The sequence below is a fragment of the Parasteatoda tepidariorum genome, chromosome 2, assembly GCF_043381705.1.
Source record: "Parasteatoda tepidariorum isolate YZ-2023 chromosome 2, CAS_Ptep_4.0, whole genome shotgun sequence".
NCBI lineage: Eukaryota > Metazoa > Arthropoda > Arachnida > Araneae > Theridiidae > Parasteatoda > Parasteatoda tepidariorum.
The window spans coordinates 63536874-63564326 of record NC_092205.1 but is presented as its reverse complement, the minus strand read 5'-3'; the positions used below and the strand labels follow the sequence as shown (position 1 = coordinate 63564326).

The 27453-nt window shown below is 26.1% G+C and overlaps 1 protein-coding gene across 2 annotated transcripts; it reads left to right on the top strand.

Annotated features, from left to right (window-relative positions):
• Positions 1-947: 947 nt before the first annotated feature.
• On the top strand, positions 948-27131 carry LOC107455373 (Cytochrome P450 reductase). 2 transcript variants are annotated; one of them, XM_016072908.3, is made up of 14 exons: positions 948-1170; positions 7651-7823; positions 9736-9790; positions 10086-10214; positions 12894-13043; positions 13883-14007; positions 16164-16352; positions 16854-16967; positions 18756-18874; positions 19556-19737; positions 20534-20683; positions 22328-22592; positions 23557-23788; positions 25365-27131. In XM_016072908.3, exons 2-14 carry the CDS (start codon positions 7654-7656, stop codon positions 25507-25509), a joined length of 2025 nt encoding a protein of 674 aa, XP_015928394.1. In that variant the 5' UTR covers positions 948-1170; positions 7651-7653; the 3' UTR covers positions 25510-27131. The 2 variants fall into 2 exon arrangements, with proteins under 2 accessions (XP_015928394.1, XP_015928396.1); XM_016072910.3 differs by having other exon boundaries at positions 948-1174.
• Positions 27132-27453: the final 322 nt, after the last annotated feature.

Below are 27453 nucleotides of genomic sequence, written 5' to 3'. Positions count from 1 at the left end.
TGAAAGCTTTTTTAAATTAAATTTTTTAAAATAGCATTAGAATAGATTATTAAAAATCAGATATTTTTTTTCATTTTCTCATTAGATTTAGATTGAAAATACAATTATTCACACGTTTTTTCATCTGATCGTAAAATATCTTATATTTGAAATATTCGAGACATAAAACATGACCTTTTGTTTTTAGATTGCTACAAAAATATCATTTATTCATTTCTTTAACAAAGAAATTAAATTTTATTCAAATACTTTCATTATTACAATATGAAATAAAAAAAAATGTAGTTCTTAAGTGGATTGCGTAAATCAATAAATACTATTAAAAAATACAGTAATTTTTTATGTTCATTTATTTTACATAATTGATGAAGATTTCTTAGATTTAAAAAAAAATACGTCGTTAAAAATAAATCAAAAATGAACATTTAAAAAATTAAAATTGTTTCAAAAATCAAAATTTTTTCATAAATTAAAATTTTCAAAAATTTTTATCTTTTTTTTTGTCATTATAATTTTAAGACGAAAGAAATATAAACGAATTTTCTTTAGAAAAACTTCTGTTAGGTGTTTCTGACATTATAAATACAGACTTTAGGAATTCCCTAATTTCATTTTGCGAAATATGTATTAATGTATTTTCAATCAAAATTTTTAAAAATTGCATTATGAAAAATAATTTAATTATAAAGGTCTACATTTTATAAGAAGATTGTTTTTTTTTTTAAATAGTTAGAACATACGTCAGCAATCTTTTTAAGGTGAAGTTATTATTTTGTTGAAAAGAAAAATGGTTGCGCTTTTTTACTTATCCTATTGCTAATAAAAAAAAGCATTCTTTTTTTGTAATGCGACGAATTATATAACAAAATAAATGTGCGTTTATCTAAATTGAAACTTGTGATGACGATTTCACGTGTTAAAAACGAAGATGTCGCTGCAATCGTTAGCGTCTAGTCTACGATAATTTTGTTGTTTATCTTTCTTTCAACTCTTGCAGTGCTGGCGATCAACACCGAACCCAGGTCCTTATATTAAGGACAAATTGGGGAATATTTTATTGAAGTTTTAGATTTGGAGCTAATATTGGATTATTTGTGAATTATCGTCCAATTATTTCTCAAATTGTTTTTGTTCGTGTTTCTAATCTACACATCTTAATCATAATATTACGTAAGTAAGTTTGGTAATGTGTGTCAACATGAAATAAATATTTGCAATTTCTTACTACATTATTAGATTTAGTTATATATTGATTTATTTAAAGTTTTGATCGAAGTGAAAATTTAACGATTACATTTATAACGTTCATGTTTCTCAAATTATATTTTTTTTTTATAAATCTATTTGTTTCTTTTTTTTAAATGTTGTGGTCTTAAGTTGAAATACCAGAGGAAATCTCTACATTAATATTTTACCTAAAAATTGTATTAGGATTAGGTTTTAAATATTGCTCAATTTCATATAAGGATTAATTTTTTTATACTGTGTTTTAATTTATCAAATTTATCTCACAATTTAAGTCTAAATATAAAACTCAGAAAACATCTATAAAAATTATGAATCAATTTAGTATGTTTTTTTCCTTTCTCATTTACTGTTGAACCCAAATTAAAGAATAATTTGTTTCCTAAAATGTGCCTTGGTTTATTAATTTTATGTTTAAATTTATAAATTTTAGAATGTTAATAAAAATTAATAGAAAATGCTCTCTCATTTTTCGTTATCTTCCAAAGTTGACGAACAGAGAACTGCAATAATTATTTCCGAAGTAAATAATAAAATTACGTTATAAAATTTGGAAATAATTTCTTTTTTAAAGTGTGTCTTAATTATTAATTTTATTTAAAACGAACATTAAAGTTAAATATTTGACACAAAATTCAATGGATAGCATCAAAATGTTTATTTTATAAAATAAGGCAAAATATTTTGGTATCTTAAGCTCTAAAAAATGTTTAGAAAGTTAAGTAAAATTTAAAAGGTTACATTTTCATATAAATTTGAATGGATTTTTTATGTATGCATATTAAGGAAAAACAATATTGATGGTAAATATATGTATTTTTGAGAAGTTATTAATTTTGCATTTAGATGATCATTGTTCCATGAATTTGACTCCCTTTCCTTGAAGTTCTTAAATAATATCCCTATTAATTCTCATTGTGAATTCTTTAAATTCTATTTAATTTGTTTTTAATTTTGTAACTAAATACATGGTGGAAAGAAAACAAACTAAATTATAGAAAACTGGTTTTGGGAATGTTAAATATGTTTTCTATTAACCTAAGCATATTCATTATTTTGTGTATTGGTTATGCTAACTATTCAGAAAATTATTTAAAAACTCCGTACTTTCCCATTTTGCCAGCACAAGTAGAGTCAGCTATTTTATGTGTTTATTTATATTTCTTTTAAAAAAATGATTGAATGATGAAAAATAATTATTAAATAAACGAAAACAACCCAGCTGAACTGGTGACTTTACTTTATATATTGGTCACCAGTTGGTTACTTAACATTGGCAACTTTTTCTTCTGCAAAGTGGAAAAGTACACAAAATTCTTTAACAGAGTTGAACGATTTGGTTACATTATTTGCTCATAATAATATCCAATTTTAGTTTCTGATGCATAATTATGCCGTGATCTTGTAAATCTTCTTAAAATTATATTTCATGTTGAGATTAATATCCTGAATTTATTAGAATTTAATTAACTTCGGATTAAAGAATATTTGTTGGGCCTCTTGTATTGAGCTAGTCCAAAATAAGTTTTTATTGTGAGTAATATGTGAATATTTTTTTCGTTCTAATTATCCTTTGGTTGTGTTAGTCTTCATTCAAAAAGTTTAATCTTTACTATTTTATAAATTTAGTTGCACATAAGTTAACATCGAATATAAATGGTTATGTAATTTAATTCTATAAACCATAGTAGAGCTTAATTTTATGAACTGCAATTCTCTATAAACTATGTTAAAGCAATTCCATGATACAAAGGAAAATATAAACATCCATGATATAAAGAAAAACATAAAAAATAAATATTTAATAGTATCCCTCTATAAACAAATTTCTTAAGTTTAAATTAATTAATTAAAATATAAAATCAACGATTGTAATTTAGAAGTAATTTAATACTGAAATAGCTTATTATAATTTTTATAGTTGTATTTGTAATATCCAGTCTCATCAAAATTCCAACATCAGTCAAAAGAGCTTTTTGCCACTTTCTTAATGTCATTTCATGTATATTTTCAGTGCTTCTTGTTAATTAAGTTTTTTTAAATTAATACATTAATTAAAAAAAAGCATTTATAATGTTCTATTTTTCTTATGTGCATAATAATGGCTTAGGCTAATGAAAAACATTCAACATAATGTTTGAAAATAATTTTTAAATCTAGCGTCAACACAATGTAATTGTCGATTAATTTTACAATCTGTATAAAATTTTATTTGTAAATAATAAATATTTATTTTAACAATTTTTAATTAAAAATTATTTTAAAATGTTAATATATATTGACCTGCTCCAAATATATATTACCATGGTCATTTGGTAAATTTAATTATATGGGAAATTATTTAACACAAAATTCTAATGCAAAGCCTCACATTTCCAGGTTATTATTCTGCCATATATAGTTTTAGTATTCATGAAATTATGGTAGTGTGTTTTGTGTATTGACAGTTAATAGGTTATTATCAGTTGAGTAAGTTCAGTAAGAGTACCAGTCCTTGATTGTGAACATTGTTTAATTTTTTATTGGTTTAAAATAATATGAGCAACAATGTCTTAGGCTCTAAACTGTCTCGAGAAAGACTAGGGTTCAATCCCCAATGGTGGCTTGAAGCCCACCCACCCAACTTCTTATCAATGGGACCAGCTTGCCTGGGAAGAAAAAATTGCCTATGCACAGTGTTGACCATATTGCCACAATCATGCTGTTACTCATGAAGTTGTGGAGCCTTAATTTCCATGGCCCACCGTGGGCTGTTGTGGGATTTATTTTTTTTAAAAGTTAATATAATGAGCAGTTTTAGATAAGTTTTTTTCCCTGTTTAGTTTCCTTTTCTATTTTAGTTATGAGAAAAAGGAAGGGGTACTTAATATAGGTCCTTAGTAGTGGTCTATAACCCCTTAACTTGTGCGTTCGAGTTAATTTGAGTGCGCGAAACAGGCCAAGCTGTGAACACTCTAGATAACTCGAGTGGCTTTGTATTTTATGATTCTACAATTTTTTCACACTCAGATATGATCAAGATTTGAAAATAACAGAGCAAAAACTAAGGAAAAGAAAAACTTTTATTGATATTTATCAATTACATGGGATTGTAAGCTGTAACACTTATTTACTCGAAAATGAAATATATCCTTTTTCCATGGAACAAAAGCGCAGTATATCAAAATTGCACACCGATGAAAAGTTGAACCCAGGAGAAGTGTGTTTTTTTACATGAAAAAAAAAATTTTTTTTGGCCTGTTTTTTTCAAAAAATCTGCATTAAGGGGTTAATGATTGTAAGAGAATTTTATAATTTTTTTAATCACCTATTTATTTTAAATTAGTAGGAAATAGTGTGAATTATTTCTCAAGTTATGGTAAATTATTTGTCTGTCAAGACTTTACAATTCAGTTTTTTTATTCCATTGAATTATACAAGTGGCTAACTAAATTTAGTGATTCTTTTACCTGTAAACTAATTATTAATTTATAATTAATTAATAATTCATTTTAATTAATGTCTATAATAATTACAGTAATAACTATTAATAATTATTTTAATTGATAATTTATTAAACTTTGTATTAAAAGGACTTAATGTATAAAATATTCGTATAAAATGTACCTAATAGTACTTTTGTTTTTAAGTATCTTATTAAGTATAAATTTTTTTTCATAGCATGGTTCAGAGACTGGTTTTAGTTTATATGAGTAAAATATGCTTTTTTCTTCCTGTAAAAACTTTTTATAAACTTTTTATATGCAAAAAATACGAGTCTTAATTTGTTATATGTTAAAGTTAGCTCTAAATGACCAGTTGTTAAATATATGAGTGTTCTATAGAAAGTTTTAACTTGTTATATGTTTAAGCAAGTAAAATAGAACAAAACCAATGGGCAAATAAAATATGTTGAAACACCTGTAATTATGAATACAATGCAGTAGACTGAATCAGAATCCTTGAATAGATCCAGGTGCCAATCTTGTGTGATAACAAATTTCATTCTTTTGTGAATGTCAGGCGAGATAAAGAGTTAATAGAAATTTATCTTGTTTCCTGAAATTTGATTTTTTACAAAAATATAAAGAAATATCTTTTTACATCATATATTATGTTCAAGTTCTATTTTATTAGTAACAATGAGCCTGATAATGTATACTAAAAACCAAACAATTAACTTAGTAGAAAAGTTCGAATATATCTGCTGCATGGCTGAGTGTTTCATGCAAATATTTTAAATTTAACATTGCTGAAGTCTAATTTATGTAAGAATAATTATTTGGTTTGATTTCTATGAGTTACATTCTTTAAATTATTTTATTCAGTAATTTATTTTATTTTTGTTCTTTAAGAATTAAAAAATATTTTTTTGAAAGTATTTTTGGCATTTTCTTATTTTTTATTTATTTTAAGTGTGTAATGCAGTAATTTATGATGTTGTTTTTAAAAATTGATATAACCTTTGAAGCATTTTAATAATTTAGTAAACTTGCTCATTTAGTAGCTTTGGAAGATTTCTGTCATCATGATCTGAGGCAAAAAAATCACAATGCCTTGCAACTTTTGGGCAGCAGCCCAAAAGAAACTGTAAAGAAAGCTTTACAGAAGGGAATCAACTCAAAGTATATAACTCATAGCCACCTCTGGGCAAACCTCTACACATTTTTTTATTTTATTTTTTGAATGTGCAAGTTTAAAATTCATTCGACGCCTTGGCAATTGTAGTTTGCGCAACAGATCACAATATAGAAATATCTTCAGTACTTTTAAAATAATACTGGCATAAATGTTAAATTAAAAAAAAAAAAGATTTTGTAATATAAAGCCTGATATGGGGAATTATTAGTGTTACTTGGAATATAATAACTCTAATAAAACTAAGCTTCTTTCTGTAGTGTTTATATGCAGGTGGACAGAGCAAAATATAAAAGGTAGAACATCTTAAAAACTTATGACCCAAGGAAGAAAGGTACTTAGAGGCAATCTTAATGGCTTTAATTTGCTAATAAATTTGTGCAGTTGGTAGACAGAGACGTACTTTCTCTGAAAAAACATACCCTCTTTCCTTGTATTTGAAGGTTAAAAAATAAAAAGAGAGTTTAATCTAAGAAAGTCCGTTTTGTATTTCATTTTGTAACTCTTTAACTATTGTCTGCACAAATTAATTCGTATATTTAGGTTTAGACTCTTAACCATTAAGGTTGGATATTATAATGTAAAAATTTTATTATGAGATCAAATTTTATTCAAGTGTTATTTATTTTAATTTTTTTGCATGCACACCACACATTAATATTTCAACTGTAGATCCTAGCCTCTGTTCAGAATAGAACTTCCATTTCTGCAAAGGCTAACTGTAGTTTCTTTTTTGTTGCTTCATAAAGAAACAGTGTTCTACTGGGAAAAATTTGACCTTGTAGTTTATTAGTCAAAAAGTCAAATGTTTACTTTTTTAAGACATATTATGGCCATATCTTGTTTACTGAAAATGCTTCTTAATGAAGTCGTTTAGTTTAAATAAAGAAATTATTATTAAAAAGGTCCACTTGATTCTATTCTTCAGAACATTAATATCACTATTATAATAAAAATGTTTAGCAGCATAAAATAAGTGGAAGATTAAATTGCATTTTAGTTATATGAAAAAAATTTGTGAGATTAATTGCAAGAAATTTGCTGTTCTAAATCTAACTGGTTAAGTATGTCATTTTATGATTATTTAAGTTCGTGACATTAATGGTCAAAATATTGATAAAGATTTGCTATATTAAATTCATCTTAAAATGTATTCAGGCTATTAATCTTAGAATTTATATAGCATAAAAATTGAAATAAAGATTCTAATCCTTTTATTTTGTTCATGAAAGATCATGATGTCTGTCTGCAACATGGTAAATTTTTATAATTTTGTCGTATAAAGCGGTTCTATTTACTAAAATTTCTTTAAATTGCCTTTTAAATTTCCGATGAAAAGTAATGGAAAGATATACATTTGTGTGAATGGACTTGAATTATGTACCTAATAGTACACTAATAAAATTATGATTTTTATTTTGTACAGTTTGAAATGGAAAACTGCCATTTAATGATCATAGTGATTTTTAAGCTAAAAGTGGCCATTGCTGGGCTGCTACCATGAGTAAAAATATTGAAAATATTAATTGAAAATTAACAATTAGAAATCTGTAGATTTTTCAGGATCATGTTTCTTATCTTTTGCAGTTATCTTAATCATATTAATTTTAAAATTTTGCATGCCTTACATTTCTTAAGACTTTTGTTATAAGAGTTATAATAATGTTCTGAAATTAATCCATCTGTCTTTTTATATTTATTTATTTTTATTTAAATATTTGCTGTATTACAGAAAAATAAATTATAACTTTAAGTTTCTATAATTAATTTTATTATTCAATTTTATAGACAATGGAGGCAAGTGCAGAAAAAATAGTTCCTGTAGAAGAGGCAGGATCCATTCTTGAGCAACAGCTTTTTGGTGTTTTTGATGGAATTATCATTTTAGTTCTGGCTCTTGGAACTTTGTTTTATTTCTGTCGCAAGAAGAAAGAAGAACCCGTTAGATCTTTTTCAATTGAGTAAGTATATTTAAAATCTTCGATAAGTAAAGTTAAGCTAAAATAGGGAGTTACCTGGTGCGCATACAAAGTTTGGTATACTGTAAAATTTTCTTGGAGCACCAATTAAAAAAAAAAAATTACATTCATACTGTATGAAAATATGAGATACTGGCAGTCAAACCAATTTAATATAGATTAAGGTTAGCAAATATCCCTGGGATATCCTGGTTGGTAGGGTGCTGAAGCCCATGTTCAATTAGGCGGGAGTTTGATCCCTGACGGCTGAAGTGTAGTAAATGGTAACTGGAGTACTTTAAACCTGTCGGTTCACAAAGTCTTTCATGTTCCCATTACCTCTAGGGGGTACTGAATTGTAGATTAATCATTCTCTGGTTCAGTTCAAAATTATGATCTGTGGATTAATGAATGGCTGTATGAATGGATCCGTCCTATAAACGAGCTGTGACACGAGCTACTTAAAATTCAGTCTGCAATGTTTAATATTTTATGTATTGTCATGAAACTCATGTGTTTAAAAATTTAATGTAGATTTAACATATAATATAAAAATATATTCCACTGATTCCAAAACATGACATCAATTGTCATGATTTCATAAGAACTACATGGTTTTAGTTAAGCTGAAAAATTCAATTCTTACAACTACTATAATGGCAAATTATTTTTACGAACAATTTAATGAACACTTCTGCTGTGATTTACGATCTTCAGGTAAATATGGATCCTAAAAACTTGAGGTACCCTAGTAATCTTTCCTTTTATTTTTTCTTGTTTATCTTTCCTCAGATTTAGCTCCATCATTTGGTTCCATTATATTGAGTGTTTTCATAATAAGCACATGCAACCCATGATTAGTGATTTCAGTTGTATATAAATTTATTTTTTGAAAAAAAATTAAGATTATATTTTACTACACAAGGTTCTCATTGTTTTCATGGCCTTCAACTCCACCTCTTTTTTTCTTACAGTCCTTAAGTTTTGATTTAAAGATTTCCTTGTCTCTTTTGTTTCGATTTTTTTTTTGTTTTGAAAAAATTCTCTATATGATTGAATTTTGTAGGAAAAGCCAAGACATTTTTTTTACTTGAAAAGCATTCTTTTATGAATCTCAGTAATTAGTTTTTGAGTCCTCAAGTCAGGTAGAGGCTAAATAGCTTGATAGCTTATGAATGTTTATTAATTTAAATTTCAAATTGAAGAATTTTTATTCCCCCCCCCCTTAATTCTACTATCATTGAGGATTAATCTGCCATTTTCCTGACTGCTTCTATGTCATATATAGTTTTTTTAATTGTATTTCAAAAGGACAAGTAGAATATTTATCCTAAGTAAATACTGTTGAAACAAGCTGGTGTAAGTTAATGACACAAGCAATATTTAAAGTTATGCTGCCAGAATTTCCTAATGGAGTAGTGAAATTCTGACAGCAATTGAAAACAATTGGATTGAACAAAAGGTCAAAAGATATCCAAGACTACTCTTTCTAAATTAATTGGCACATCAGTCAGTCCTGTGCAAAATATAGATATTTTTATTTAGTATAATGTATTAACTTAATTATACAAAAATGACTGCATTTCTCTATGCAAAAATAATTAAACAGAAGTGTTTAAAAATTAAGTGAAATGTCAGATTTTGTAAATAAGCTCAAGAAATATTGCATAATTATTTATTTCAAATTAGCACTATTTTGTTAAATTAAAATTTTTATTAATCTATTGTTATGGCATTTAATATATATTTTCATATTGTGTATTTTCATATTTAATGTTTATTTTCATATTGTGTTGACATTTAATATATAGTTACATATAAAATGTATTAATTATATATTTTATGTATAGTTAACAAACTTATGTATAGTATAGTTAACTTATAGTTAAATATATTTTAAATTGTGTTTCAACAGGCCCAACACATTTGCTACAGATGACTCCAGTTTTATCACTAAAATGAAATCAACAGTAAGTAATTCTCATTAACTTTTTATATGTATTTTCAGTTTCTCAATCAATGTTTATAATAAATAAGTATCTATTCCCCATACCTTTTTATTTAAAAAGAATAACTTAGTGAAAGTGAGTTAGCTTTCATAGATTGAGAGGTTACATGTTCCAATTCTAGTATAAAAGTGTTCTATATAGTCATGTTTATGTAAAATTTAATGCTCTAATGCAAATGATCTCAATTATTAATTATTTTAAATCAATTATTAATTATTTTAAGTCAATTATTAATTATTTTAAAACTTTATTTTAGGGTAGAAGGGTTATTGTTTTTTACGGTTCTCAAACTGGTACTGCTGAAGAATTTGCTGCCCGTTTAGCTAAAGAAGCTAATAGATATGGAATGAAAGCAATGGTTGCTGATCCTGAAGATTATGAAATGGTACACTACTAGTTTTTGATTCAATCAAGATCTGTTTTATCTGTAATTTGTCTTGATCTTATCTGTAATTTGATCTGTTTTGTAATGCTTTATCTTAAATTTGTTTATATGACTCTAAAACTTTTTTTAAAAAATTGAGCTACAACAGAGTGCAAATTTTCAAGGGCTGAATTATTTGATTGATTCTTAGATGTCTGTAAGGGTTCGAGAAAATTTTTTCCAATATAATTAGTAATGACTTTTGATTTTTGCATTGATGACTGTAACTTTTGTAACGCAGGGAAGAATAGTACAGTTTGATGTCATTTGAGCTGATGCATATTTTTTTTCAAAGCTTACATATTAGTTTTATAACTAAAAAAACTTTGATTACTTTAATAATTGCAGTGAAGTTAAGATATTCTGTGATTGTTTAGATTCATTCAATATGACTTCATTATTCTATTTTTAACTTGTTCAGCCTAATATTTTATATAATTATGCAACTTTTGAGTCATACATATTTGGTTCTGTAGTATTTTACTTTTGAGAACAAAATTTTAACTTAACTTTTCCTTTTTATGTGTAATAATGTTGTTGTTGCAAGTGTTTAAGTTTGGAATATTTATTTCAACATTTTGTTTAAAGAACATGTTCTCTTTTGGAGCACCAAAATCATTATTGTTTCCCTATCTAAGTTGATAATAACAATTGTGATAAATTATTTAGTACACACTCAGTTTTTAATGATTAGCATTCTGTAATTGAAATAATTTAATGGAGGATTAGCATTTATGATATTGTCTTATTATGTAAATTATGATAATACCATAAACATGAAATTTTTTTTTTTTACCATGCATATAAAATGTATTTATTCAGGGTTCGTAGTCATTTGCCCCTGATTTTCATGTTGTAAATTGTTTTGTCTCGATTTTAAACTTTTTGACCTGTTTTTCCTGATTTTTGTGTGTGTTTTAAACATAGCAATTTCTACTAATTCAAGTATGAATTTTAAAATAATAGATTTTAAGAATCTAGATTTTGGACTTTCGCTCTAACTTTTTTAAATTTTAACTAATTATGCTAGTAAAAAATCACAGAATTAAATTCTTTGAAATTGTTCACACTGTTAATCTTGTTTCAGTTTTGGTCATCATATTAAAAAGAAAATTAGCCTTTTGGCTGTAGAATTTTTTTAATATCAAAAAGAAGGAGGTCGGTTATAAGCAATGTTTATGTTAAGCTGTTAAAGCCCCATATAATATTTTTAATTGTATAAAAAAAAGTCAGATTACTACAGCAAAAAGTCAAATTAAAGCAAAATTTAACATATATTACCTCCTTATTTCCATACGCATGTGAGATTTGTGTTTGCTTATTTTGTTGACAATTAGAAGAGGATAAGTTCAAATTTTCCAGAAGCATGCTACTTATTGTAATTGAAGTTGAACGGCCTCTTACGTGATAGATTTTTATTTTACTCATTAAAAAAAATAATTGAAATAAACAAAAGACTTATCAGAAAAAAACTGTTATCACAAAAAGTAAACAACAGAAAAATTATGCTATTTATTTCCTATTTAAATATAATATTGATTTGATATCATGAAGATATGATTTTATATCAATTTCATTTCAAATAGTTTCATGCTGTTGTTAACTTTGACTGCAACATTCGTTACAAGGGATAAATTTTAAATATCAGTCATCAAAATAACAATCAATCTTTATCTCCAAAAAATATGTGCTTTTTTTTTAAGGAAGAGATATAGTTTAATTAAAACAAATGAGATTTAGTTTAGAAAATAGATTAATAGTAAACATTTTTGTTTTCCTAAGGTATTTTTAAAGTTTAATAGATAATATAAAAAAAATCTGGTTACATCATCATGTAATATTTAATTGTACATTTACGCTTAGTTAAATGTTTCTATGTTTCTTTAAGTGTTGAACTAAACTAGGCCATCTCACATGAATTCCGTATAAAGCGGAATTTTTAGCTGATGATGCAATTAAATTTATTGAAATTCCTAATTTGTCTTATACTGAGAGTTAGATTTTGTTGCTTATTTTGTTTGTCTTCAAATTTTTACTTAATTTCAGAAATTTTTTCTCTGAACTTTGGTTATATACTTACTTGAAGGGTGTTATAATTTATATAATTTTTTCATGATTGTTTAAAAAAATGCTATCAAACTAGATATTTTTATATTTATTATGATCAAATATTGAGAGCATTGATCATCCTATAAGATTCATTCTTTTTTACCACTTTATGAATCAGACTATATCATATAGGTTTTGAACATTCGGTTTAAATTCCATCTTATACAACTTTTCACAGGTTCCTTCAAAATTATAAGCCAATGTTTAGAATCCCATAAAGGTTCACTTAAAGTTTTTATTTATTTATTTATTTTATTATAAATGACTAAAATATTATATTATCACAATGACAAACAATGCAGTGAAGTGCCGTGAAATGGTGAGGTTAAAATGATAACCAAGTTGTTAACTAAGACGGCTAGTTTATTTGTATTTCTATAAATATTGTTTTAGTTAATTTTCTTTTGCGATTTATAATTAACAATAATAATAGATTATTATATTTAAGTATTTTATGTCTGACGAAGATATGCAGTTTTTAGTAAAATTAGGTAAATTTACATTTATATATTTTCAATTATTAATTTTTAGGAAGATTTGGCTAAAGTGCCTGAAATAGAAAATTCACTTGCTATATTTTGCATGGCGACCTATGGGGAAGGAGATCCTACTGATAATGCTCAAGAATATTATCAGTGGTTGCAGTCTGGTGAAGTTGATTTATCTGGCTTAAATTTTGCTGTATGTTTTATTTTCATTTGATATTTCATTGTTTTTATTTATCATGATTGCAAATGTTTTTTTTTTCTTTATTAAAAGAAATAATAGTTGAGAAATGATATCTAATATTCTATGCTTTATTTGTCTATTTTAAATGAATATGTTCTTTATTTTTTATTTTTTACGTCTTCTTCTCATACATTAATTTAAATTTAAAAAAAATATATATATAAATATATTTAAATTATTTTGCAAATTATGCACAACTTTCAAAATTAAATTTTTATATCATTTGCTTTAAATTTAATTTAACAAGAGTAAATTTAAAATGAGAAACTACTTCTGATTGGAACCATTTATTGAATTGTAGTTCGTATAAATTTGTGCTTTTTTCTTACTTTAGAATATGTTATTAAAAGAATTCATATGACTCTTATAAATTATTTTATTTTTATTTGCAAATTATATTTTAAAAATGTGTTTAAATTATTTTACAATTAGTGATTTGTAAAGTATTTTAAAACTTAACTCATTTCTTATTAATAATCTGAATAGAGAACTTTCATAACATATTTTAAATGTCTATATTAACAACAGGTAAAAGCATTGATTTAACTTAGATTATTCAAAAACCAATACCAAATCTTCTTAAAATGTTTTAGTAAACGTACTGGTACAATTTACAATAAAATATTGTTTTACATTTAGCAATAGTTTTGCTTAAAAAATAAGCCTGTAATTGTTTAAGACTAATAGATCTTATTTACTTTTGTATATTACCCTCACATTATTTGTATTTTATGGGTATATATCATAGCTGAAAAAATTGTTAAGTAGTAAACTTCATACTGGTTTTTCAGGTATTTGGTCTTGGTAATAAAACATATGAACATTACAACTCAATGGGAATATATGTTGATAAGCGACTAGAGGAATTGGGTGCTACAAGAGTATTTGAGTTGGGTCTTGGAGATGATGATGCAAAGTATGTATTACTTATGTGATATACAAAATTTTAAACCTTTGGTGAAGTTGTTTTAGTAATATACTCAGTTAGTGAAATACCATTCCAGATGTTATATTGTTTTTGTAATATGAGTCATTTTATTTTTGTTTATATTTTTAGTTAATAGGGGATGGAGCCAATTTGGCACTTCTCATTTTTTTGTTGCTCTGTAATTTGAAAAAGGAACTTACTAAAAGTGTTGAGTGTTTATGACTTTTCACCATTTGATCCACTTTAACTGCTTATTTACCAGGGTATCCACGCATCTGGAAAGTCATGAAAAATCATGGAAAGTCATGAATTTCGGTATTGAACAAAATTTGTCAGAAATGTCATGAATTTAACTATTTTTGAAAAAAAAAATCATGGAAAGTCATAGATTTAGGTCGCTGAAAAATTTTATTTTTAAAATGGAATCCCTCCCCAATTTCATGGTGTTCCGAATATCTGAATTTGTAACAAAATCCCCACTTTGAGTCAAATTTTATTAAACTATAAAAAGTTTTAATCATTTTCTTTAAAAATTATGCTGTTCTTTCGAAAAATGAAAGAAAAAACATCATTTCTAGAGCGAAGTTTCTTTTAAACTTATGTGTCTTCAGAATTATTATTATTCATCTTTTTTTTATTTTATCAATTTAAAATTCTAGCTGAGGCAAGCCAGTCATTGGCAAATATTTTTAATTCCGAAATGAGAGCAGAAAAATCAGGAGTATTTCTTTCCTTTCTGTTTATTTGCTCAGCTATTATTTTTTCAGCTATTTTATTGCTTCAACTCTTTCTTTACTCTGTTTTTTAAATTTAAAATCAATAAACATGCAGATGTAGAGTATAACAGTTTTGGTTATACCTATCATTTTAATTAATGTTATTATAATGCTTTTTAAATTTATTATTCTGTTTTTGTCAGAGAAAATAGTAACTTCGTTAAGTCATGAAAAGTTCTTGGAATTAGGCATGGAAAGTCATGAATTTGAAAATCTAAAATGTAGCAGATACCCTGATTTAATCATAAATATATTAGCCTTTTAGAAATGTATGTATAGAACCTTATACCTAGAATGACTGGAAGGGCCAGAGTCGCCCCTTAGGTATTTTGGTAGACATTTCTTTACCCCAGGTATTTTTGGGTATAAGTTAACCTATGGTATTTGTAAGGTACCCTAGTTTCAGTAGAATATTTCAATACATTTTTTAATTATTATTTATAGAGAAAAGAAACTAAATTATCTGAAAAACTAATGTATACATATAATTGAATTGAATGTTTTTGTTAACCAAATTGAATAAATAACCTTATAATTTTGATGATCAAGTCTGTAATATATTATGTTAACCAAATCGAATAAAATACCTTATAATTTTGATGATCAAGTCTGTAATATATTTTTGTTAAATTAATTATTATATTTTAAGATTTTGCATAGCTAATTTATTCTACACAAACAATCTGGGAAGGTCCTAACTGGCCCCTTCAGTCTTCCTAGGTATAGAGCAATGTTCAGCCATTCTAGCGTTAATATTTCTCGGAATATAAATACAATTAACATTTATCCAAGTTTCTTGTTACATTAAAAGTCATAGTCCATACCTACTAATAGCTACATTCCTAAAATGTTTTACTTTATAGTAATATATAGAAAAAATTTCTCAAGTGTCTACTTTATCTTTTTTCTTTTCTTATTATAATGAATGATATACAGGGCCGGATTAACCTATAGGTACACTAGGCATGTGCCTAGGGCCTGCGAAATTCAGGGTCCTACAAAAAACTTGGGAGAAAAAATAATTTAGCTTTAAAAACAACAAGTGTATTTTGCACAAAATGATGAAGATACAAATAAAAATATAATATTTTTCGGTAATAAATTATTTTGCAGAATCTTATGATCTAATATATTACTTTTTTGCGAATTTTGGATTCAACGAAATCTTGTATTATGCTGTTGAATTCCAAACTACGCAGATTTTAGCATATATTTTGAAAAGAGGGGAGGAGTGGAGCCCAAAAACGGCTATGCCTAGGGCCTACAAAAGGTATAATCCGGCTCTGATGATATATGTTAATTTTTCTCTTTACATTAACTAGTTCTATATGTTTATTGGCTATATATCTTTATACTTTTTGTTTATAGTATTGAAGAGGATTTCATTACTTGGAAGGAAAGATTTTGGGGTGCTGTCTGTGAGCATTTTAATATTGAAAGCTTCGGAGAAGATGTTAATCTAAGACAATATGAGTTGGTCATTCACGATGAGATAAATGAAGAGAAGATTTTTACTGGTGAACATGCAAGATTGAATTCCTATAGAAACCAAAGACCGTAAGTGATTTATACTCACTTCATGTGTGTGTGTGTGTTTTTTTTTTTAAATTTATGATTTTTATTAGCAATGAACCAAGAAATTGTTTTAATAGTTCTTGAAAATTTTAACATTACTATATTTTTATATATTAGCTACATAGTATTAACTACCTAAGAAAAATTCCCTTTATCACTTAATACATATGTTGATTTAAAAGCACTTCTTATAGCGTAAAAATATTCTTTCTTTTTAAAAAAAAATAACCATTAAACTTCTCATTTTTATTTTGCTCATATTTGAAAGAGATTTGAAAAATGAGATAACCATTAAACTTCTCATTATTAATCATAATCTTTTAAAAAGTACTTGTAGTTTTAGCATGTAGAAATTTTTTAAGATTACTATTATGAGAAAAATATTGATTGTTTTTTTTTCTGTCTTTGTCATGTATTAAAATTAGTTTTCAAATTCATTGATGTAATTATTATTTGAAATATAACTAAGTTATAATTTTTCAGACCCTTTGATCCTAAAAATCCATTCTTAAGCACTCTTATTGAAAACAGAGAGTTGTACACCGGGGATAGATCATGCATGCACATTGAGCTGGATATAACTGGTTCAAAAATTAGGTAAGTAGCTGTTACTATATTGGATTTGTAGATTAAAAAGAAGGTGTTGGATGAAATTATGCGTAATGTTTTTATTTTAATTTCGACTCGGATATAAACTGAAGCATTTTATTTTATATTTTAAAACCGTTGTTGAACAGTCGACCCAAGTTTGGGCTTACACGGCTACCAAAGTTCAACTCTGTATCCTTGTAATTTTGAACGCAATCCAGAAGACAAGGGAACTCTTGGATCAAGTATTAGGAGAGATATGCTTTCGTGGAGGACTTTTTGATGAAACTTATCCGTATTTGCTTGACATGGACAGGAAAGCCACGAAACCCTTCCACAGTTAGCATGATGTCAGGGGGACTCGAACCCATGATCCATCTACCACTAAAGATATTTTATGTCAGCTGTGTGGTCGGTGCGACCTTTGGTGCTGAATTTCTTTATATCAGCCATCTCTGGGAATCGTACCAAGATCACCGCATCCCCTGAGCCACCATGGCTCATTCTAAAGCATTAAATCAAATTTTAATTTTGAAGGTACTCTTTTGAGGATCATTCTATTCAAAAAGACTTGTTTTTAGTGTTTTATTGAATTATTTAGCTCTGCAATAAGTTTCTTTCAGTTGTGATATTTTGTAACACCTGTTTTAACTGAACGGTATATTAAGTTAAATCCTATATTATTTTGGAAATTTGTCAGATCTAAATATTCTGAATATACTAAGTTCCAACTCAGATTATATCTTAAAAATGAGAGGGATACCTCATTGCTGGAAAGATTTCTATGGAAAATTATATTTGGTTAGGGAGCTCTGCACTAAAAATTGTATTTTATTTAAACTTCTTTGAGAAACAAAATATACAGAGAAAATCTTTAGTTATAAATCCTTTTATTGTTTATAATTCTTAATTTATCAATATTTTATAAGTTTTTGTTGACCTAAATTGAAATTTTGTTAAGGGCTATTTAAAAAGTTCTCTTTTAACTTAATAGAGTATTACCAGAAGGATACTATCACTAAATTTTAATAAATGAAAATTAAGACTGTAAAAATCATAAATATATTAGTTTTACAAAATTATAACAATTTCTGAAGTCTTAATTCTATAATAGCACACAAATTTTTCTGCTCAAATATGATTTGTCAGAAAAATTTCCAGAAACACACTTTGAGAGAAGCACACAATTTTTTATCATATTTTTAAATTTATATGCTGAGTTTGTTCACACTTCTATTGGTTTTTCTAAGATTGTTACATTTTGCAGAATATTTTTTATACATTTCTAAATACATTTGGGTTTTTATTTATTTATTTATTTTTAATTTTAGAATATATCATAATATATTTTAAGCCTGGCTTCTTGCTTAGTATTTAAGTACAGTCCAATTCTAAGTAAAAGAAGGTTTTATGTGATGTATGAGTAAATTAGCCTTAAAGCCATGCTTTTTATCTTTTGCCCACAATGAAAATCTATAAATCCCCAAAAATCATTTGAACTGTTAAAATCTTAATTTTCTCACTCTGATGGTTTAATATGCTGTAGAAAAAGTTTAATATCTTCAGAATTTAGTGATTTGACTGAATAAAACTGTGTTGTATAGTTAAAACTAAAATATAAGAGCTTTGTGCAAGAAATCTCACTTTCTTAAAGCTGTTATTTAGTGTTTTTTTAATAGCCTATATATTTTAATAATTATAATTTTTTTTTAAAAAAGGGATCAATGGTACTGTTTTATGCTCTGCTGATAATGGCTTGAAAGTATTCTCATGTTTTCTTTTTATCAATTTTCAAAGGTATGAAGCTGGTGATCATGTAGCTGTTTATCCCACCAATAATCCTGAACTTGTTGAAAAGATTGGAAAGCTCTTAAATGTGGATTTAGACACTGTATTCAGTTTGAACAATTTAGATGGTTAGTATCACATACATATAACCAATATGTTTTACTTAACTAGTGAGCTAATGTTTGAACCAGTCAAATTATAAATAATAGTTATAATTTTTATTTATAATTATTTTTAAACATAAACTTTGTTTTTTAGATATGTAGCTTTGTATTAATAATTTTTTGCATTAGAGATACTTTAAATTTTTTTCTCAGATCGTTGGAGGAAAATAATTTTAGTATGAGTAACAATTTTTTTTAAAATAAAATTTCTAGTTTATTTTGGTCAAACACTCAAAATTAAAATTTATATATAAATGGGAATGTGATAATATAGTAATCAATAAAATTAGTTAAAAGAAATATTAATTTTTTATATTTTAGCAAAATAAAATACTAAAGAGTCCTTTCTTTGTTATGGCACTTCATATGTCTATTAGTTTTATTGACTATATGTAATTTCTTTTTAGTGAAATTTTTTAAGTTTGTTTGGTGGTATTTTAGATTAATCTCTGAACTTCTTTATTTTAAAGGGCATTATGAATTTAAATCATTCTTCAGATTACAAGAAAACATTTGATTGTCTCTAGTTATTGAAAATAGCAATTTTTAATTTATAAAGTAACTTGTGAAATTTTGTGTCTTAATATATTTCCAAATATCCTAAAATATTTCCACTTTTAATTTTTGAAATATATTTTTCTTCAGAGGATAGTACAAAAAAGCATCCATTCCCATGTCCGACTACTTACCGTACTGCATTGCTGCATTACGTAGACATCACAAGTGTTCCACGTACTCATGTCCTTAAGGAAATTTCAGAGTATGCTGAAGATGAAGAGGATAAGAAAATGCTAAAATTGATGGCTACCTCTTCAGAAGAAGGAAAAGTAAGTTTTCTATTTGAAGTAAAATTTTAAAAATGTATTCAGACTGCATTTTTTTAGATTTAATTTCACAATATTGTTATTTTTATGAAAAACTAGAGAAATTATTCCAAAAATCTTCAACTGCGAGTTGTAGTTTTTTTCAGATTGAATAGTATAGTGATTTTACAGTATTTTGTGTTTCTCATTCTATAAATCAGAGGTGTTTGATATTAAGTCATAGAAAATATTTACATACTTGCCAAGTTTTTTAACGAAGACTCCTGTATTTTACGACTATCTCCTGTTTACCAGTTTATTCTCAAATTTCCTCAAATTTGTTGAAGAAATCTGAAAAAAAAAAATTGGGATAAATATCTACTGATGGCAAAAATATTTTTTTGTCCTCAACAGATGGTGCTGTAGAATGTTGAGTGTTGAGTTTAAGTAATTATTTACGAAAATGTTAAAGCATATTTTCTTTATTCTGAAAATTTATGCTATTCAAGGTGTCAATTTATGTATGACCTTAATTTTCCTTAATTCATTGTGATTTAAGGGCTGTTAAAAATTATAATTTTATTTATAGTCATACAGTTATCAGCTTTAACAGTAATCAAACTTTTAAAATAGTTACAAGTTTTTGATTTTATTTAAAAAATTTTTTTAATTTGAATTTTCCAGCTTTGCATATTTTTACATAAAGGTGAAGTCTTATTTCTATGTTTTATAAAGTGCTAAAGTAAATTTTGGTATTGTATCATGTTTATTGAAAACTTGCCATTTATTAATACCAGCAATTTCTTCTTTTTTTTCTTAGCATAAATACTTAGAATGGGCAGTTGAACACAGTAGAAGTATAATACACATCCTTGAAGATATTCCATCCTTAAAGCCTCCTTTGGATCATATTTTGGAATTGTTACCTAGATTACAGGCTCGATATTATTCCATCTCATCTTCACCTAAAGTAAGTTATAAATTTTTCTTTGCATTAAGTTTACATATTACTTAAGCATTCATTAGAATTTTAATTAAATTTTTAAATTTGTTTCTATATTATCTTTCCTTACGTTTTCTTCTTTTTTTTCTATTTACAGACAGGTTATAATCTTAATATTGGATATATAACTTTATTTTACAGCAAAACTTGTAATCTTTTAAAAATAATTGTTATAAATATAGGTTTTCTTTTTGCAAGATAACAAGAAGATGAAATTTTTCGTATCACACTGAATGTTATCATATTTATGATTTAATAAAATTGTAAATAATTATGTAATTATTAATAATTATTAATATGGATGAGAAGTAAACTTGAAGTATTTCTGGACCGTTAAGGGTTAATATTGTCACATATTATAATAGGTTATTAAAAATGAAATATATATTCAAAGTAACTTTGATATTACTTGTGGTGGCTAACTTTTTGAAGGGAGCCACAATCTTAAAAAAAATAATGTTTTAATATGTTATAAAAGTTGGAAATAACACATAAGTGAATAAAACTCATGGGAAATATTTACCTAGAAGAAATGTAAAAAGCTTTCAAAAATATTCTCTTATATTTTAACAGTTGTAATATTATTTAAATAAGATTGCAATCATTTATTTCTAGGCTGTTTATTATGCATCATTTTTAAATGTATGTAAACTTATAATCCAATAATTCAAATACTTTAATATATTAAGTAAAACTTTATTTTACAATAATAAAATTTTATTAATACTATTAAATTAAGAAATCACATATTAAATTCACAATTTATTTGGTATATAAAACAAACTAATTGGATAATATGTATGTTATTGTTTGCAAAAAACATTTGACTATGCTATATTAAATTTGTTTAAATTTTAGCTATTCTTGCTAAACCATTTCAGTGTTCTCTGTAGAAATAAAAAAAGGCAAAGCCCTTCCTCTTAGAAAAGGGCACTTTTAGCTTGGCTCCATAAAAATTTCTCAAAATGTGTAATATTTTGTAATAACTGAATTTTGTAGTCAATAATTTTTAAATTACCCTCTTATACTATTTATGTGTATGTTTTAAAAAATTTATTCTCTCTCATTATCAAATATGAGAAAATTTGCAGTTTATAAAAGAAATTAAAGGCATGCTAAAAGGCAAGCATTATGCATACATTTAAAACCACTTACAAAATATTAACGTACTTAGCCCTGAAAAAAGAGATCCTTATAAAAATTTAACCAGTTGAGAATATTTTTAACAAACTAAATATTTGTAATAGAGAAATCAGATAGTTTTACCAGTGTGTAATTAGTATTTAAACAGTGAAATAATTATTTTCAAAATGGAAAATGAATAAAAGGACACTGTTTTTAAGGGATGGCTGCATATATTTACAAAATGGCAAAAATAGGGTGCATTTATAAAGATTGGGAGATTGGTAGGGCAGGCTGTCTTTTTAAAAAGGCTTAAGGAGAACACTGCAATGGTTCATTTTTAGTTTCTTCCTAAGTCTTTGTAGAAATAGGTTTTCTTCTGGTCAAAATGTCAAACCTATTTTGTAGAGTATGTATATTGTATTTTATTCATTAGTCATTTACATGAACAATATTTAAAGACTTGACATTGTTTTTTTGCATTTTCAGATTTACCCTACCTCAATACACGTTACTGCTGTCTTGATAGATTATATGACAAAAACCAATCGTCATAATACAGGTGTCACCACTGGCTGGTTCACAACCTTGAAACCTTCTAATGGAAATATCACTAAAATACCTATTTTTGTTCGTCGCTCTCAGTTCAGACTTCCCAGTAAATCGCTAACTCCTGTTATAATGATTGGGCCTGGTACTGGTTTAGCACCTTTTAGAGGTTTCATTCAAGAAAGAGCATTTTTGAAATCAGAAGGTATGGCAAAGTTTTGCGCTTAATTTAAATAGTTATTAAATTATAAGGAGCTGTAATTAAATTTGCGTTATAGTAAATATATTGCATATAAAATTGTTAATTATTAATTAAATGTAAATTAAACACAGAAACTAAATACTGGATCAAATTTAGTGAGTTATATTATGTATTCAAAGGCCAATTCCTATGTAGTGGAATTGATTTTTAAAGTTTAAGCTTAGGTTTTAGAAGTTATCCCTCACCTTAGATAAGTTTTTGCTTCTATCTTGAACTTACTAAGAGATTAAGGACTGGGAAACTTAAACATTGTTATCCAGTCAAGTATTGTTGACATTTTTTTTTTTACTGAATTGAATAAAAAATGTCATAAAAATAGCCAATAGGAACAATGTAATAATTTTTGTATAAAAAGTAGAATTTTTATATGCTATCTAGGCATGCTAAAAATTATTTTCTGTGTAGCTTTCACCCTGAATCGAATGCGTAGAAATAATAGCTTATCTAAAATGCTCCCTTGTTATCCAGTCAAGTAGTGTTGACATAATTTTTTTACAGAATTAAATAAAAAATATAACAAAAATGGCCAATAGGAACTATGTAATAATTTTTGTATAGAAAGTACAATTCTTATATGCTATCTAGTCATGCTGAAAATTGTTTTCTGGGTAGCTTTCACCCTGAATCGAATGAGTAGAAATAATAGCTTATCTAAACTGCTCCCTTATTATCCAGCCAAGTAGTGTTGACATAATTTTTTTACTGAATTGAATAAAAAATATACAAAAATTATTACATAATTCCTATTGGCTGTTTTTTTTAATAAGAAGTACAATTTTTATATGCTATCTAGGCATGCTAAAAATTGTTTTCTGAGTAGCTTTCACCCTGAAATTAATGAGTAGAAATAATAGCTAATATAGAATCCTCCCTATGAAACTAATTCTAAATATTGATTTTGAAATAGGCAAACCTGTTGGTGACACTATTTTGTACTTTGGATGCCGTCATGAAAAGCAGGATTACTTATATGCAGAGGAGCTGAAGAAGTATGTAGATGAAGGAGTGCTTACTCACCTTCATTTAGCTTTCTCTAGAGATCAACCTGAAAAGAGATATGTAACTCATCTTTTAAGAGAGAACAAAGCTGAAATCTGGAAAGTGATTGGTGAACAAAATGGTCACATTTATGTTTGTGGGTAAGTTAATGCTGCATACCTTTTTCTAGTAAAAATTTTAAATTTGAAACAAATAAAATCCTTACATTTAACATACTTTGAATTTTAATCCTGAATAGTTAAAAATTATTTTGGCACATTATTTGAATTTAATTTTATGTGTTTAATTTCGTAGTGTAGTTGTATTCAACTTACTAATAGGAATATATTGAATAATATTAATAATTTTTTACACCTTTCAAACAGTTATGAGTTTTAGTTCAGGCCCAATTATATATGCCATCAGTTTTGTTTGAAATCACTATTTCAAATGTTTCCTCTTCAAAATGGTTTTGTGATTAATACTTTTATGGGTTAAAAGAGATGTTTAAATTAATTTAAGGAAATTTAATTTTGTCTCTCATTAAAACGAACCGAAAGAATGCAATGATGTATGTAAAAATATTCAATATATTTCATGTGACTTCCATTAAAATCAACAAAAGTTGTAACTCAATTACTAATAAATCAAAAAATAAGTTTTAACTCTGTTACAATTTATATTATAATAATGCTTGCATATTTTTTCAAAACATTTTCTATAATGCTTATTATTTTAAGCCCATCAACTTTGCAATCTAAGCACTTATGCATTTTAATATATTAATACTTTTTGGGTGAATAAATATTACAATCTTTTTATAGCTTCTTCCTGGTTAAAAAAAGTTTTTTTTTGCAAAATCTATTACAAATAATTTAAAACTTAATGTTCAATTTTAAATTGCTGCTGCCTTAACTGCTGCCTTCTAAGTAACTGACTTGCAATAACAATAAGATAAACACATATAAAACTAATATAAGAAATGAACAATGGACATAATCAAAGAAAACTTACCTGATGAACTATGTTATAAGGCATTTAAATTACTATTGTAAATACCTTTTTAAATTCATTTAAAAAGTCTATTGCTGTACACTTTTAACCTATTAAATTGAAAAAGTAATTATTAAGAAAGATAATTATAAATTTAATGCATTGTAAAGAAATGATTAAGTTTTAGAATTTTTTTTTAATGTTTTGTGTGTTCATATAGTAAATAAACTTATCTATTAGCAATGCAGAGCTCATTCTAGGCAGAAAAAGGGGCAGGGTGCAAGAGTTTAAATAAAGGGCATTATTATTCTAAAAAGGCAGTAATTTCTTTCTATGTGATTTACATGTTCTATTAAAAAACATTGTCAATTAGTTAAAGAAATTTTTTTATTTTTACTTTGCTTAAAGTAGCAAAGCTATCATATTAATTAAGAATTTTTATTAATAAATTAACATATTTTAAAGGGTTAAGGAAAGAAAGAGCAAAAAGGGTATGGAGTCTTATACATCAGGGCACTAATTTACTTCAGGGGCAACAGGGTTGATTCCTTTGACTAAAAGGGCAGCAGGGTGCTGTGCTCTGTTTACCCTGCCTAGAATGAGCTCTGGCAATGCTTAACTAGCTGTTAATTTTTTATACACATCTTTTATATCAATTTTTTGAGTATTTCTTAATAATTTACAATGTGACTTAAAATATATATGCATATAGTGTATTAAATTTCTATAATTATTTTGTTTCAGTGATGCTAGGCATATGGCTAAAGATGTTCACAACATTATTTTGGAAATCGTAGAAGAATTTGGCCAGAAATCTAAGAGTGAAGCTGAAGCTTATATCAAGAAAATGGAATCCCAAAGAAGATATTCTGCTGATGTGTGGAGTTAACCATTTAATTTTTCATAGAGACTATTCAATTAAGCTATTATCTCTTTCTCTAAACTATTCTATGGTTTAGTTTATCATGAATTACTTTTAATCATGTCTATTTATTTTTTATAAAGAATGAAATTGAATATCTGTAACTTGATATGGGAGTTAATCATTTATTTGAAAATACATTTGAACAACTTTTCAATGATTTTAGTCCCCATCTCATATTTTTACTGTACAATCTGTTTTGTATATTCTTGTGAGTACAAATCTATATTTTGATTAATTTTCTTATTTTTAGGTGCTTTGAATATTGAATATTAATATTTTTCTGCTGTAAAAAGGTTGTGGAAATTGTACAAAATTTTTCTAAAAATTGAATCTTAGTGGATTTTAAACTATTGATTTATAAAAGAATTATGATTTTTATATTAATTTTACTTGAAAATATTAATGCGACTTGTGTATTGTAAAAGTTGTATTTTTACCTCAAAGCTTTTACTTTAAGTTATTTGTTGCTTATGTTTTAATTTTAATGTTTTATTTTGTACAATCAAGCATTTTAAAATAATTTTTATAGTCCTTATTGTTTCCCCTCCTTTTGTAGCGATTTTTTAACTTTGAAATTATTTATTATGTATGACTCCATAAAATTATATTTCTTTAAACAAAATCATACGAGGTGTACAAATGGTTACTTGAGCTGATATAATGTTATACACCTATTTAAAGTTTTTAAGCAGCATAGAAACTACAATATTTTGCTGCATAGGTTTTAATTTTTTTAAGAAATTGAAAAATTATTCACATATTTTAGTTTTAGCAAGACATGAGCTTCAGTATTCTTTTTAATCTCTTAATTTCAAATAAGATAAAGAAGAAAAATTATCATTAAGAAACATTGGAGTTGGGTCATTTCATTATTGCTTTTAACGTTTCAGTACACTTTATAATTTACTTTTTGGTTTTGGGAAATATATAGCACACTAATCGAGCTTACATACTAATGAAACATTACCAATTAATTATTTCAATATATTGGCTAACCTAGTTTATATACAAATCCAGTGCCTTAACATACTGATAGTTATAAATAGATTATTTATCTAAAATCAGTGATATATATCATGCATTCCATTTCATAAATATTTTATTAAAAAATTAATAAAAAGAATAATTGTTCTAAAGCTCCCATTCTTATAGATATTCAATGATTTATTTTCACAAGTCTTTCATAAACTTTGACTTCACACCCATTTTTATGTCACCTCAACAACACCTTCAATCAATGCTTTTTGTTGTTGCATGTTTAAGAGTTTATTGTTTATATTTGTTATGGGCTGGTTTAAAAATAGGCTTGCTAAGAAGTATTTTCAAGCCCTTTTACGAGGTAAAACTGTTTGAGTGTATTCTCATTTCTTTTGGAAGTTGTGCCAATATAGCAAAATGCGAAGTATCAAGTTTTAATCAGTTAAAAGAATTGTTTTTTGTGTTTCTCAATTATGTATTTTTTTTACTTGTGACTGAAGATTATGTATGTATTTGATTATTGTGTTTCATATACGTAGTAAATGCATCTTTGGTGGAAAGAATTGAATTTTGTTGCTTAGTTGTAAATAAAAAATATGTGTCGTGTATATGGCATTAGTTCCTTACTCTTAAAACTTACATCAGGGTTTCCAAAAGTGTGTTTCCAACCAATGTTAATCAACCTGTTGTTTTGCTATCATGCTATCACAGTTTTGATCTTCTGCAGAGGGGATGGCTCCCCTTCGCAGAACACTATTTGGGGATCGATGCTTTAGAATATATCTTTCATAAACAATGAAAAAAAACTTTAAAAATAAATGTTTGGCAACTTCAAATTTAAGTAATTTTCTTGAAAATTGGTGCTTAATTTAGTGATGGCAGTATGCGTTCTTCATAATTATATATTAAATTTCTACTGAGTTCTTAATT

Excerpts from the sequence above, each read along its gene's own strand:
- LOC107455373 (XM_016072908.3), top strand. The coding sequence starts at position 7,654 with ATGGAGGCAAGTGCAGAAAAAATAGTTCCTGTAGAAGAGGCAGGATCC. Across the intron at positions 16,968-18,755 it reads ATAACTGGTTCAAAAATTAG|GTATGAAGCTGGTGATCATG; the intron begins GTAAGTAGCTGT and ends CAATTTTCAAAG. Across the intron at positions 22,593-23,556 it reads AGCATTTTTGAAATCAGAAG|GCAAACCTGTTGGTGACACT; the intron begins GTATGGCAAAGT and ends ATTTTGAAATAG.